This window comes from Podarcis raffonei, chromosome 13, assembly GCF_027172205.1.
Source record: "Podarcis raffonei isolate rPodRaf1 chromosome 13, rPodRaf1.pri, whole genome shotgun sequence".
Classification (NCBI taxonomy): Eukaryota; Metazoa; Chordata; class Lepidosauria; order Squamata; family Lacertidae; genus Podarcis; species Podarcis raffonei.
This window is the reverse complement of record NC_070614.1, coordinates 19,390,905-19,406,403: the sequence shown is the minus strand read 5'-3', so window position 1 is coordinate 19,406,403 and position 15,499 is coordinate 19,390,905. Positions and strand designations below refer to the sequence as shown.

Genomic DNA, 15,499 nt, shown 5'->3' with positions numbered 1-15,499 from the left:
CTGGCTTCTGTTAGAAAAGTAGGACACCCTAGTTGTTGGAGGCTCCCCATTCCTCTGTGTGTTTAGCCTGGAGGCCTATCTGCTTCAGAGGGAAGAGTCTAGCAAATGTGACGGTTACAGAGAGATTAATGATGTGAGTTCCCCCTCTGGCGCTATAGTAATGAGCCTTGATTCTGTAGTGTATAGCACAACGCTGGAGATAAGTGGATTTTTCTCCCTCTCTCTTTTAAAGAGCTCTCATTTACAGTTCTTGAAAGAGGAGAGGTCCTGTTCTATTGGGATAGGGAAGCAAAAGAGCGGCCTCACATTATTCCAGGGCTTAATTTGGGCCAGCCCACCTCAGGTGTCAATTGGAGATTCTACCAACTCAGCCCCAGGACCAGCTTTCAAGTTTGGCAGCAGTCTCCCCGCTGCACTTTGAAAACTGTTCTGTGTGAAGTTGCAGCAGCTCTAAAGCCAACTAGGCAAGCAAAATGTGTGGGATGGTTTATCAATGGGCAGGAGAGGATATATTAGTTGCAATTCATCCCTCCAATCTCCCATGGGTGTGGGGGTTGAGTGGAGTATTAAAACCTGGTGCTTGGCAGCAGAATATAGAAGACTGAAACTACGCTGAGAAGCCTTTCATTTTATGAGGCAATCCCAGCTAACGAAATAAGTTGGCTTCGCCTTTGTTTCCCTCTTAATAAAAGAATCAGGCAACAATTTGCATGTTCAAACCCAGAAAACTCCCCTCTAAATAAATTCGCACTTGACTCAAATTTTGGTTTTGATTTTTGGCAGAATTTAGGCCACAACGCAGGTGGCACTGTGGGTAAAACCTCAGCGCCTAGGGCTTGCTGATCACATGGTCGGCGGTTCGAATCCCTGCGGCGGGATGAGCTCCCATCGTTCAGTCCCAGCTCCTGCCCAGCTAGCAGTTCGAAAGCACTCTTAAGTGCAAGTAGATAAATAGGGACCGCTTTATAGCGGGAAGGTAAATGGCGTTTCCGTGTGCTGCGCTGGTGCAGGCTCGCCAGAGCAGCTTCGTCACACTGGCCACGTGACCCGGAAGTGTCTCCGGACAGCGCTGGCCCCCGGCCTCTTGAGTGAGATGGGCGCACAACCCTAGAGTCGGACACGACTGGCCCGTACGGGCAGGGGTACCTTTACCTTTACCTTTACCTTTAGGCCACAACATTATTGATTACAGAAAGTGATTGGTTGCATAGGCTCTGGTTCAACTAGCTCCCTGCTATGCAGGTAGCGCTGACCCAGGGTTCCAGAATAGGTCAGCCAAGGGTGAACACCTGAATAAGCGGAAAGCCGGGAACAGGCTATCTCCACCACCCAAATGTCCCCCTGAACTCAGACACGGGCACAACCCCCTCTCAGGGGTTGACCAAACCATCGAGTCTCTGGATTTCTTTAACGGAATACCCTTCACATAAGGTTGGCGAGAGCGTTATCCCATTCCTGTCACCTGAACCAGAGCCTATCCGCAACCTTACAAGTTGTGACGATTTGCTACGCGGCAGGCGAAACCCAAACGGCAACAGCCAATCAGCCAAGTGGGGAAAATTCCTGCAGTCCCAACGACAGACGACACACAACGGCATAGCAAGGTCAAGTGCAAAGCCCTAAAAGTAGGGAGAGGTGGGCGGGTGTTCCAAATGCACATGCCAAAAGAGGAAGCTCTGGGTCATGTGCATGGGCATAAATAGGTCCCTCAAACCATTTGGACTGCGTCCCATTGGCCAGATTGCACCCAGCTACGAGGAACCTACCAATCGGCTGTTGTGGCTGACCAATCGTACTCACCCACAACACAGGGTGTCGGTTTCCAGGTCTCACCGCAATGCATGCCCTCTTTAAGGGAGGACCCGATTTATAAAGTAAGCTTAAAATATTTTGTTTACTTACTTGACAGTCTTGCACGGGAACACAGCAAAGGCAGGTAAAATATTTCTTGGTTTCAACAGCCATAGTTAAATACAGAAATGGAGTCTGTGCTCGGGGAGAGTACAGATAGATATCCGTCTGCATCAAAGATATTGTGAGAAAGAGAGAGAGACAGACAGACAGAGGATGAGAAGATTTTATATCTCCCGTTTCTTCCCGCCACTGGAAGCAGGGAAAATGACATTACACAGAGCCCTCTCTCCACCAGTTACATCTCTATGGTGTAAGTCTGCCTATCTAGAAATTTGCAGCTCTGTGGTTATTAGCTACTAGACTTCCCCATGTTAGATTTCGACTGCTAATCTACAAAACGCTCTTCCACTGATGTGCCCCTCGTGTTGTTGTTGTTTTAAATTTGGTCTTTGAAATTTAAACAGCACTGACTTGAATATGAGTCAGCTGACTTGTGCAGTCATTACTTATTTATTGCTTCACTAGGGGCTGCCATTGCTCCTCACTCTGCTCACCAACCCTGCCTACCCACCAAGCCCCCACATTGGCCAAACCTTCCTTACATTTACACCTCACCTATCCCCACAACCACTTTTAAATGAGGGGGAGGTGCTTCCCCCTCCAATGAATACAGCTGGAGCCTAGGCCACCTGACAACCTGTGGTCATGTTGGAGTTGATGTGGCCACCTATTGGTGGCCACGTGAACTGCAACATGACAACAGCCTTCCATTTTTATGTATATAGGCAGATAGAAGGACGATCCCCATTTGGCCTTTGAAAAGCTTTTCTTAGCAGGTGATGGCTGTGCCCTGGTGGTGCTTTAACTCTTTGGCTCTCCTGCATCGAGCAAGGGAATAGACTAGATGGCTTATAAGGCTCCCTCCTCCAGTTCTTAGACATCATCTTCTGACATTTATGATCCTATGATATTAGTGAGCACACAGGGAAATGAGCCCTTGATAATATGGGTAATATTGTTAGGCCCCATCAACTTTAAACAGAGTTAACAGAGCAGATGAAGGGGAAGAGTGGGTGTACGTATTTGTTATATTTTTGTCCCACTCTTTTTCCAGCAATCTCAGAGTAAGGCACATTGTTTCCTCCCCGCCCATTTCAGCTTCACAACAACAACCCTGCAAAGTAGGGCTTGCAGCCCAAGATCACCCTCAACTGAGCAGGAATTTGCAGCTTTACCCAAGTACAGCACATTAGCCGCTATGCCACTTTGGCTCTCCGAGAGTGTAAGAAGAATGCAGCACAAATCCAAGCAAATGGGAGATTTGCTTGGCAAAGGATTCTCCTGGCGTTTTCGTCCAAGTCCTGAAAAACACAGTTCAGTAGCTGAATGTCAAAGCCACAAGAAGCGCAATTAATTTTGTGGATGCATTCCAGCCCAACCATCCTTGCTGCGTAAATGTCATTTGACATTTTAAATAGGAAATTATACGTTAATCAAATGTAACGTCAAGCGTAATTTACACTTCTTAAATCAGGTGCAGGGAGCCTCCAGCCCCCAGGCAGAGTGCAGCCCTATAGGGAAACTCTGGGACATCCCTCTCTTCCCTAGACCCCTCCCTGGCCTGCTCTGCACACTCCTTCAAGCTCTTTTCCCTGGTCAGACTGTACTTTTGATCTGTGATAATGCGTCTTCCTTGCCTGGATGGAAGATGAAAATATTGGGGTGGGGGCTGTAGAAACATCTGGCTTCCATATGGCTGCAATGTAGCTTCCTGTACAGAGGTAAAAGTCACACCTCTTGCTCCACCCCTTTTTCCCCTGGCCCCACCCACCAGTGACACCCCACACTTGCTCAAAGATTGTTCATGAGATGATGTGGTCCAAAGGTCCACCTGGGGAAAAAGCAGGACCAGCTGTTCATGTTGTACAGATGCCTGATTATCGTCTTCCAAAGCAACTACTCTATTCTGAACTTAAAAATGGAAAGCATAATGCTGGTGGTCAACAAAAGAGGTTTAAAAACTCTCTCAAGGCAAATCTTTAAAAAAGTAGTATAAACACTGACAACTGGGGAACACTGGTCTGTGAGCGCTCCAGTTGGAGAACAGCCTTTACCAAAGGTGTCATGAGCTTTGAAGATGTTTCAACTCAGGACAAAAGGGAGAAATGCGCTAAGAGGAAGGTACATTTGGCAAACACTCACAATGATCAGCTCCTGGCTGGAAACCTATGTCCCCACTGTGGAAGGATGTGCTTTTTTCCTATTAAAAAAATGTTTAGGGGTACTCTCATTTTCCCACTCATATTGAAATACTGCCCCTCAGTGAGGTCAAACTGAGATTCACAATATGTTTAGGAGTATGTGTACTCCTGTGTACCCCCAGAAAAAAACCACTGCATATAGTTTATTTCCTTGACATCTGATGGGAGGGCGTTCCACAGGGCAGGCGCCACTACTGAAAAGGCCCTCTGTCTGGTTCCCTGTAACCTCACCTCGCAGGGAGGGAACCACCAGAAGGTCCTCGGAGCTGGACCTCAGTGTCCGGGCTGAACGATGGGGGTGGAGACGCTCCTTCAGGTATACTGGCCGAGGCCGTTTAGGGCTTTAAAGGTCAGCACCAACACTTTGAATTGTGCTTGGAAACATACTGGGAGCCAATGTAGGTCTTTCAGGAGCAGTGTTATGTGGTCGCGGCGGCCACTCCCAGTCAATATATCCTAAAGACACCACAATCTCTGCTGACCTCTGTTCCATGGAAACCAAACCCTAGGTAAGCCCCTGGAACCTGGAGAGCTTCTCACTGCTTGGGATGGCATGACCATAGCCCTTGTCTCCTAAATCCTAGAAGAATTGTGGGGTTGAGCAGCAGGAGGAAGACCAGGCTGTGATTCCTCTCCGGGGCCTCTGTGTTCAGAGGTCCCCCGTGTTGTCCAGAGGGTAATCTCTACTATTCAGAACCAGCTCTTGGGCTTGAACAAAACCCCCGAACATGAACGAAGACGGAGAAAGGCTTTCCCGATGTTTTATCTTAATGTGCATTCCGTGTCCGCTCGTGAGAGCATCCTTCTCCATTATGCGTCTTGCAACCTCCAGAACCGCCCAGCTGAATGTGGCAGTTAAAAGGGGGTTAATGGAAAGCACATAAGCAAATCTAGCTAAGTCAATAAAGGCCGCCCGGAGACTGACTGTCACCAGATGGAACAGCAGGTGATTTGTTACCTCCATAGGAAACAGAACTGATGGATGAACTGTGCAAACTTAGCTCTGATTCGCTCTCTCTCTTGTCCGCCTTTGTAAAGCCATATGCTGCCCTTCCTGTCTCGTGAAGGCAGAGATGTTAGCTAGTCCCACTGAAATCGGTGCCATGACTAACTTGTCCCATGGATTTCAGTGGGGCTACCTCAGGGCCGGATTTAGGTTTGATGAAGCCCTAAGCTACTGAAGGTAATGGGGCCCTTTATATGTCCAGCTGTCCTTTGTCAACAACAAATTGTCACTGTTTTTTGTGTTGAATATATGCTATATGGTAATTTATGGACCCTAATAGGTATCTAAAGCCATTTGCACGTGCAGAATGTACACACCCTATATATAGAAATGAGCAAACCAGTGATATTTTAGGGAGCAGGCTAGCAGGCGGGGCCCATTACTTACATCGTAGGAGCCTACACAACACAAAACAAAACACTGTTGCTGTATGCAGGTTTTATTTAATTTGTTTTTTTGTCTTATATTTTGGAAATGTACATCCTTTATTTTCTTTTAAATTTTTGGGGGGCCTCCAAAAGAGTGGGGCCCTAAGCTATAGCTTGTTTAGCTTATAAGTAAACCCAGCACTGGGCTACCTTTGAGCCCAGCCCAGTAGTTCCAACCATAGCTGCTTAAGGCAGCTTTTAGAAGGAAGCTTTTTCTGATAGCGCTGTGCAGTGGGACTTAAGACAGACTGTGCACATTGCAGTTCCGCAGGGGCACAGAGCATGGTTTGGGGCTCATAATTTCACTACCTGAGAATCACAGTTTCTTTTCTTTTCTTTTTTCTTTTAAAGCAAATTTCGAACACTCAGGGTATGAAGGCACACCTGAAAGCATGTAGGCAATGCCTTACTGGAATCAGAAGCCAGGGAGGTGGCTAAACAAGATTCATAGCTCCTCGTCCTCCTTATCCACAATTCAGGATAATGGTACAATCCTGTGCACTTAGAAATAAGTTGCATGGAGTTCAATAAGGCTTACTCCCAAGTGAGTATGTATAGCAGGTGTGGGGAACCTCTGGTCCTCCTGATGTTGCTGAACTACAACTCCCATCAGCCCCCACAAGCATGTCCAATGGCCAGGGATGATGGGAGTTGTAGTTCAGCAACATCGGGAGGACCAGAGGTTCCCCACACCTGTCGTATAAGATTGCAGTCTAAATTATGGAAGATGGTTTTTCAAAACAAAACTGTGCACTGTGCAAAATAAAACAACACACCATCTAAAATAAAACTGCTATGTTATGCTGTTTCTTTTGTATTTTTGACATCTGTTAAATGCTTTCCTTTTCCAAGAAGCATTCCAAGCAGATATTTTTATAACAGTCAGAATCTGTATCAGGTTTGAAGTTGTGTGGCATTGTTTTCCCCCCTAAATATGCAATGGTTTTTAACTGTTATTACAAGTGTGATTGTTTTACGTATGTTTTAATTGTATCGTGAATTCAAGATGCTTCGTAGGAAGGGGCCTATACACAAAACAGATAAGCGTACATTATAAGAGCAGGCATTAAGCAAAGTAAGAGGAGATACTAAAATAGGTTTGATTTGCATGATTTATACAGATCACCCCACAGAGCTTTTCTTGTCACGGGATTAGGGTTGCCTGGGTGCGGAATTTATTAATGTTGTTAACGTTGTAGTTCTAATTATTTTTCATCTCGGTGTTCGCGCAGCTCAGAAGGGACTTTGTCTTTTTTGAGCAGAAAGGGCCTTTGGGCAATTGCTCAGGCGAAGCTAAGCATGGCTTTATAACGCCAATCCTGAGAATCACAGAAGAGACAGACGGCTGCTTTGCACACTGTTGTACCAATGGATAACGCCAGCAGCACAAACTGGTGCATAGTTTTCTATGCTGGGATCCGAATGGGGAACTACATACATTGATGCAGTTATTTTCAAGTTGCTGGATGCAATTTTGCACACACACACAACAAGCTGATGCACACCCAGTGTGGTAGATCCACATATGCAAACTCCATTCTCCGGATCAGGGCATTTGTCCCTAATATGTATATTTATTATTTAATAATACGGTGAATGTTTAATATAGGATGTGACACGCTAATAGCCATATTTTTACTGCCAGTGCTAATCTCAAACGACAGGAGAGACACGTCTTTTCCCTTCCCCAAGAATTCCTGCAGTCCTAGATCATCAATCATTCACTGTCATTTGTTGCCATCAGATATTAGAGCAGACTCGTCTTCGGGCTGTGTCTCCCTGAGTAGCTCAAATTAACCAGGTCTTCTCAAATAGCAGGGGAGATGAACGATGGAGCAGGTAGCTCATGAATTTGCAACATTGTTGCAGAGAGACAGGAAATAGCCAACATGGAGCAGGGTGGGGAAGAATAGGAAGGTAGGATGCTGCTGCTGCTGCCCAAATGCCCCTTGTAAGAGTGGCGTTCACACATGGGTTTAGCTGACCCTAGGAAGGAAGGGGTGTGGGATGTGAAACATGAGTAGCAGTCAAGTACAACATTCCTTGTTTTCCTAGAGTGGACATGCAGGGGAATGTTTGGCCCAGCCAGTCGAAAACTTCCTGTTTCCTCCTGGCTGGGACATACTTCCTTTGCATGTGACTAGAGGTGGGCGTGACCTTACCTGCCCAGGTAACAAAGGACAACGTGCGAGAGTTTGCAGTTTGCTTGCCCCATCTCTTCTTGGTTGTGAGGGCAGACTCCATGCCCAAGACCCCCAAAATTGGAGGTTGGGGGGGTCAAGAAATTCATCAACGCCTCCCTTTCCATGGAGGCGCAGGCTGCAGCCACAGCAAAGGCGGCATTTTCCCATCTCCGCCGTATTAAGCAGTTGGTCCCTTACCTTTCTCGCCCTGATCTGGCCACAGTGATCCATGCAACGGTCACCTCCAGGCTTGATTATTGTAACTCGCTCTACGCGGGGCTGCCCTTGAAGCTGACCCAGAAACTCCAGCGGGTACAGAATGCTGCGGTGAGGCTCCTTACCACAGGATCCTTGCTGCAGGATTGCATTCATCCAGTGCTTTACCAACTGCACTGGCTCCCGGTGGAGTACAGGGTCAGGTTTAAGGTGCTGGTTTTGACCTTTAAAGCCCTATGCGGCCTAGGACCCATGTACCTACGGGACCGCCTCTCCTGTTATGCCCCGCGGAGGACCTTAAGGTCCACAAACAACAACACTTTGGAGGTCCTGAGCCTCAAGGAGGTTAGATTGGTTTCAACTAGGGCCAGGGCCTTTTCAGCACTGGCCCCGACTTGGTGGAATGCTCTATCACAAGAGACCAGGGCCCTGCGGGACTTGACATCTTTCCGCAGGGCCTGCAAGACAGAGCTGTTCCACCTGGCCTTTGGCTTGGACTCGGTCTGACCCTTATGTTTCCCTCCCCTTATGGTCTTGATTTATCAGCTACTTTAAAATGAGGCTGCATTTTAAATTGCATTTTAACCTGTATTTTAAATTGGTTTTCCCCCCTCTCTTTTTCCCCTATTATGTTTTTAGTGTGATTTTATTGGTGTTAGCTACCCTGAGCCCGGCTCTGGCCGGGGAGGGCGGGGTATAAATAAAATTTATTATTATTATTATTATTATTATTATTATTATTATTATTATCTCTAGATGCTTCAGGTAGGAAGAATTAAAGGAGCTGTCCAGCACAGGAGTGGGCTGGGGATATGGGGAAATAGCATTTTCCCATGGCACCATACTTTGAAAATCAAGCCACACTGATCCTGTCCATGCATTGAGGTTGAATTCTGACAAGACAAAAGTACTGTTTTGGGGGGGCAGGGGGGCGGGGGTGGGGGATTCCCTGGTCCTGAATGGGGTAACTGTGCCCCTGAAGGACCAGGTGCGCAGCCTGGGAGTCATTTTGAACTCACAACTGTCCATGGAGGCGCAGGTTAAGTCTGTGTCCAGGGCGGCTGTCTACCAGCTCCACCTGGTACGCAGGGTGAGACCCTACCTGCCCGTGGACTGTCTCACCAGAGTGGTGCATGCTCTGGTTATCTCCCGCTTGGACTACTGCAACGTGCTCTACGTGGGGCTACCTTTGAAGGTGACCCAGAAACTGCAATTAATCCAGAATGTGGCAGCTAGACTGGTGACTGGGAGTGGCCACTGGGACCACATAACACTGGTCCTGAGACATCTGCATTGCCTCCAAGTACGTTTCCGAGCACGATTCAAAGTGTTTTTGCTGATCTTTAAAGCCCTAAACGGCCTCGGTCCTGTATACCTGAAGGAGAGTCTCCACCCCCATCATTCAGCCCGGACACTGAGGTCCAGCACCGAGGGCCTTCTGGCAGTTCCCTCATTGCAAGAAGTGATGTTACAGAGAACCAGACAGAGGGCCTTCTCGGTAGTGGCACCCGCCCTGTGGAACACCCTCCCTTCAGATGTCAAGGAAATAAGCAGCTATCCTATCTTTAAAAGACATCTGAAGGCAGCCCTATTCAGGGAAGTTTTTAATATTTATTGTTGTACTTTTTTTAACACTTGATTGGGAGCCGCCCAGAGTGGCTGGGGAAACTCAGCCAGATGGGCGGGGTATAAATAATAAATAATACTAATACTAATACTAATACTAATACTAATACTAATACTAATAATAATTCTCTTGGTCTCTTAGGGATGACTTGCCAAGCCAGGACCTCCTACACAGAAGATGAAGTCCTCTGGGGCCACCGGTTCCTCCCTGTGATGTCGCTGGAAGATGGTTTCTTCCGCGTGGATTACTCTCAGTTCCACGGAACGTTTGAAGTCCCCACTCCGCCCTACAGCGTGAAGGAGCAGGAAGAAAACCTCTCTCTCCCTTCGCCTTTGAACACCCCGACAGGGAGCAACAGAAGCCGGAGGGAAAAGATCTCCTCCCTCGATTGCCTCGATTTTTTCGAAGAAAAAGGCAACAGGCTCCCCAGCAAATTCCAGAAAATCTGTTCCGGGAAACGGGAGCTCCACAGAGGAGTCCTTAGCCTCTGCTCCAGCAACGTGGAGAAAGCATGTAGCACGGGAGATCTGCTCAAAATCCAGCAGATCACCTCCGTCTGCGGCACCGAAGACGGGGGCGAGAAGCTGATGTCGGCAGCCTTCAAAACCAAATCGGAGCTGCTGGCTCGCTCCACCGGGAACCTCGAACTCCAGCAAAGGCCTCAAAACTTGCTCACCTTGGGAGCGGCGTTAGATCATGAGAATTTGCCTGCCAAGCTGCGGAAAATGAACTCAGGACACCTGTCCTAAAAGGGAGGAGAAGCCTAAATGAGCTGCAGTTTTCATTTTAAACTCCTGGATTTCTCGGGTTACTACTGTGAAGACCCCCTGAGCTATGCCCATGCGCTAGCAATGGCCGTCCAATTTAAACGAGAATTTTTTAAAAAAACACACAGAGAGCCCTTCAACCCACAACCCATTGTAGTTATGTAACAGGGGGTTGTCGGTTGCTTAAGTGGCAGTGTAAGTAAGAAGAAAAAATCTCTTGAAGATACTGTTGGGTCTTCTAATCTCTTTTCCTTTCTAAAGCATGCCTATTTAGTACCATTTCCTCTGACTTGCCCCTTTAAAGAAGCAATTGTTCTATAACAAGAGTACCTCTGAGTATGTACAGAGGTCTGCTCTCTCAAGCAACTGCAGCGTGTCCTTGAACACCTATGAAGCTACACAAAAGGGCCTGCTTTGTGGGCTTTTTAAAGAAGCTACGCACCAGCCACACCCCTCGGGAGCCTCTCAGGAACCCACAGAGAACTGCTGCTGTGCTGCATGAGGCACCACCACCGATAAGGCCCTGCCTCTGACAGACACACGTCTCGCTTTAGCTGATATGTGCAGCCGTTGTACACACAGGGATTAAATGAACATGATCCACAGGTGTATGTCGAAAAGCACAGAACAATCTAAAGGGGGGGATTATTACAGACCAACATGGCTTCCTTTGTTTTTATGTGCCTTGAAGATTATTGAATCTAGCTGTTTAGAAACAAGAGCTACAGTGGAATGAAGATGGTTTTTCTACCACCTCAAGGGGGACTTGTTGATGACCACGTGCCCTCCAGCCACTAGGTAACGCTACCAAATTTAGCTTCACTTGACTTTATCGCCTGAAATAAATTTCCGGCTTTGCTCATAGGAAGACTGCCATGCTCCTCTCCACCAGCTCAATTCTCTGCCTTAGACGGAGACAGTGTGTTTCGCTTTTAAGGCCAGAGACAGGGTAACTGCTGGATTTAGAATTAACAGAAACTGGGTGGTTCCCCCATTGCCTCTTTGTCTCTTGCAACACCTAGAAAAGGTTAATCCAACCAAGCTTGCCATCCTAAGACTGAATCTAGGTGCAGAAAACTTGGGGCTAAGCCAATAATACGTCTCCTCTTCTTCTCTTTCCCTGCTCATTTGACTGCTTTGCGTAGCATCTCTTCCAATGAAGGGTTTCTGGAGAACTTGAAAGCTCGCTCCCTATTTTGTGGTTGGTCCTCCTAAATAAAGGTCTTCTTGCCCGAGTGTGAATTTTGGTGGTGGAACTGAAAAGGGAGAATGGGGGAGGCTATCGAAAATGAGAGGTTGAAGTGAGGGCGAGAGGCGACTGCGCACTTTACAAAGCAAAAGCATGTCTTTATCTAAAATATTGTTACAAAAGTTGGGTGTCTCCCCCTCTCTCTGCCAAGCGATGGCAAAAGCCCTGGGGGTTCCAGGCACTCACCTGGGGTCTGTGTTCCTTTGGAGAATTGAAACACGGCAGAGACTGTCGTAGCTTTAAGAAATATGATTTATTCACTTATTTACACCTTCAGTCTGCGTGAAGGGAGTCCAGGTCTTACAACATGGTTGTTTCAAGAGGGGCTTGTGCCCCACAGCAGTGCAGCTGTGGGGTCCCAGGTATCTCTCCCAGCCAGCCTGCCTGCAGAAGATGGATGCCAGCCTTTCTTCCCAGAATGCCCTGCTAAAATACTCCCTTTTCTTGTCACCCAGTTACGCTGTCAGCCTTCCAAACTCCGTGTCTCTGTTCACACCCCAGAGCAAGTGGGGAGGACAGTTCGCCTATACAGTGGTACCTCGGCTTACATACGCTTCAGGTTACAGCTCTGCTAACCCAGAAATAGTGCTTCAGGTTAAGAACTTTGCTTCAGGATGAGAGCAGAAATTGTGCTCTGGCGGCGCGGCAGCAACAGGAGGCCCCATTAGCTAAAGTGGTGCTTCAGGTTAAGAACAGTTTCAGGTTAAGAACGGACCTCCGGAACGAATTAAGTACTTAACCCGAGGTACCACTGTATTGCCAGTAGCCCTCTGTTGTTTCTTAATCAACCCCCCCCCCCATATATAACAATATCACCCACATCATCATTAAATTGATTACCTGCCCTTTCTCAGGAGGGAAATTCTGTACTGCTTTTCGGAAATTCCACCAGGATGATATTTCCAACGGATGAACCCCAGATTTTGCTTTTTTAACTTTACCTCTAGGTGAAATCTCTAAAGGTAAAGACGCCCCCTTTTTCTTTTCTTTTTTTCTTAGTTTCCCGTTCTTCATTTATTGAAATTATATACCGCCCTGTACCCAGAGGTCTCAGGGCGGTTCACAGAAAAGATCACAATATGTAAAATCAAAATAAAAACAATAATCAAATAACACGCCCCGCTCCGCCCCCCTCAAGAAAGAGCCACATTTTAAAGGGTATATGGTGTTGATCAGGTCAACTGAAGGCCTGGTTAAAAAGGAGCGTTTTTGCCTGGCACCTAAAAGTGTATAATGAAGGCGCCAGGCGAACTTCCCCGGGGAGAGCATTCCACAGAGGGGGAGCCACTACAGAGAAGGCCCCGTTCTCGTGTTGCTGCCCTCCGTACCTGTCGAGGAGAAGGCACACGAAGGAGGGCCTCAGAAGATGATCTCAGGGTCCAGGTAGGTTCATATGGAAAGAGGCGGTCCTTGAGGTATTGAATATACTATAAATCAAAATAAATACAAACCCTTTGGCTAGCAGTGTTGCTCAACTAGACCTGCTTAGGCATGGGAATTTTAATCTGAGGTAGCCATCCTGGAAACAGAAGCAAGATGTTCTTTACATAGCTAATCCAGGACACTTGTCTCTGGGACACACAAACACGCACGCACACACGCACACACAATTCCCCCTGCAAGGGAATGCAGTCTTTGATGGGGAAAGGTTGCTCGCCCCTGTGTTACAACACGGAACGAAACATCCCTGCACTTGATGCAAGGAATATAGGGATATTTTTCCATCCAGACCTCAGCAGCTGCTAATACAACCAGATGCCAGGACGATATTTCCCACCTGCTCTCCGTCGTCCATTGTGACAATTTCCAGAGGGCTAGCTGCATTAGTCTGCAGCAAAAAGCACATACTATAAACCAAGCCTTGCAGCATCATAAAGAGTAACAGATTTATTGTGGCTTATGCCGTAAAGGATTATCTCATAATAAATCTGTTCGTTGGTAAGGTACCACACAAGGTTTTTTTCATCTAAGGACGTCACTTCTTTATTTTAAAGACAGGGGGAGAGGTGAGGTTTGTTTTTTTCAAACCACAAAGACTGAATACACACCATATGTTTAAAGCGCATTCCCTTTCCACCAAGGAGCCCTGGGAACTCTAGTTTACCCATCACAGAGGCCTTAAGTAAGACAATGCCCAGAACCCTTAACAAACTACAGTTCCCAGAATCCTTGAGGGGGTGCTTTAAATGTATGCCATGTACGCAGCCAATGGTCACAGCCACGCGATACATTTAAAGCCCATGGTTGTCCCCCAAAATCCTGGGAGCTGTGGTTTGTTAAGCATGCTGGGAATTGCAGCTCTGTGGGGGTAAACCACAACTCACAGGATTATCTGGCGGGGGGGCGCAATGTGATTTAAAGGTTTGGCATGTGCACAGCCAAAGTTGGAGACTTGTGGCTCTTCATATGTTGTTGGACTCCGGCCATGGCATTATATATATATATATTTCAAAACCCTATAAAACATTGAGAAAATTCCGCACAACACTAAACTCAAACTTCCTCACCAGTAAGATGGCCTTTCAGTTTAGTTAGGGGACTGTTTTACAGAAGGTATTCAAGCCATTCTGGGCAGCTTTCAACTCGTATGAAAACATAATAAAACATTAAAAAACTTCCCTATGCAGAGCTGCCTTCAGACATCTTCTAAAGGTTGTGTAGCTACTTATCTCCTTGGCTGAGGGGTTGCATAAGTCCGTACCCACCAACCCACCTTTCATCCTAAGGAAAAGCAGGGCATTCTGAGATCAAATCAGAAACTGGGACGATTTCTGTAAATCCGGGACTGTCCCTGCAAAATAGGGGCACTTGGAGGGTCTGCTATATATATGCCACCTTGAGGTCCCCTGGAGGAAAGATGGGATATACAAAAGTGTGATGAATCAAGTAAAATAAATACAATAGGAAGTGGACAGAAAACAATCACACCCAGCCTTTTGAACTGGTTCTGGTGCTGGGGGGGGGGGCAAGAAGAGAAAGGGAATCTCACGCTGGCTGTGTACACATTCCCGTTTAATCTGCATCCGGTGCTCTTCTGCAACTGGTTTCATAAGCGGTGCACATAAGATACTCACCACAATCCAGATCTATCCTGTATCCAGCCTGTTGCTTCATATGACGCACTGCCTTTTGACGCTTCCTCCCCCCTCCCCAAAACCAGTTTCCATCTGATTGAGAAAAAGAATAACCGAGCTGTTTTAAGATAGACATTGTGTACGCAGTCCCTGCCTTGCTAAATACATAATAAATAAGAGTGTGCTTTGAACTCCTGGAGAAGATGAGGAGAGAGATTGCTTTCATGTACTTTGGGGGTTCTTCTGTACTGCCTGCATTCATTTTTTTCTGAATCCATTCCCAACTCCATTTTCCCCCAAAGCTACAGATGATGGCGCAGTCTGCTAAGTATGTAATCTCCTGCCCTTCCGCAGACAAAAAGTCTTGCCCCCATCTTAATAAACAGGCAGCCCTCAAAGCCAACAGGGAGATCTTACCAAAAAGCAAGAGCCAATCCAAGTACCTCAATGGCCTCAAGAGACTGGAAGGCCTAGCTTTGAAGGTGAGATGTTAAGAGGTTAAAGCCTGCAGCCAAGCAGCCTGAGAAAATCGCGGGGGGGGTGCGCGCCTGCATGACGTCAACTGTGGGGGGGAGGAAAGCATGCAGAAATCCAACAGGCCTTTGCGAAACGTCTCGGGTCGACAAGTTCCTTCTGCAAAGCACTCCTCGGCTGCTGCCATCACTACCACCGTTTGGTCAGGGAAAGCTGTTTGGGAATTGAAAGAGGGGTGGGGGACACATGCCACTTCTCAAAGCAGAAAAGAGCTGATTTTAAAAAACGAGGACAGCTCACTCTGCCCCCCCCCACCAACAAAAATTAGAATCACAGAATCAGAAGGAAAATTTTAAAAGT

General features: G+C 47.1%; 1 protein-coding gene across 1 annotated transcript in view; it reads left to right on the top strand.

Moving 5' to 3' along the window:
• The window catches only part of LOC128399872 (G protein-activated inward rectifier potassium channel 1-like), a 29,537-nt gene extending 17,959 nt beyond the window's left edge, over positions 1-11,578 (top strand). The window contains exon 3 of the mRNA XM_053361688.1: positions 9,717-11,578. Within this exon, the coding sequence (XP_053217663.1) occupies positions 9,717-10,324 (608 nt within the window). The 3' untranslated portion in view covers positions 10,325-11,578. The remainder of the gene's footprint in view (positions 1-9,716) is intronic.
• The last annotated feature ends 3,921 nt before the right edge of the window (positions 11,579-15,499 follow it).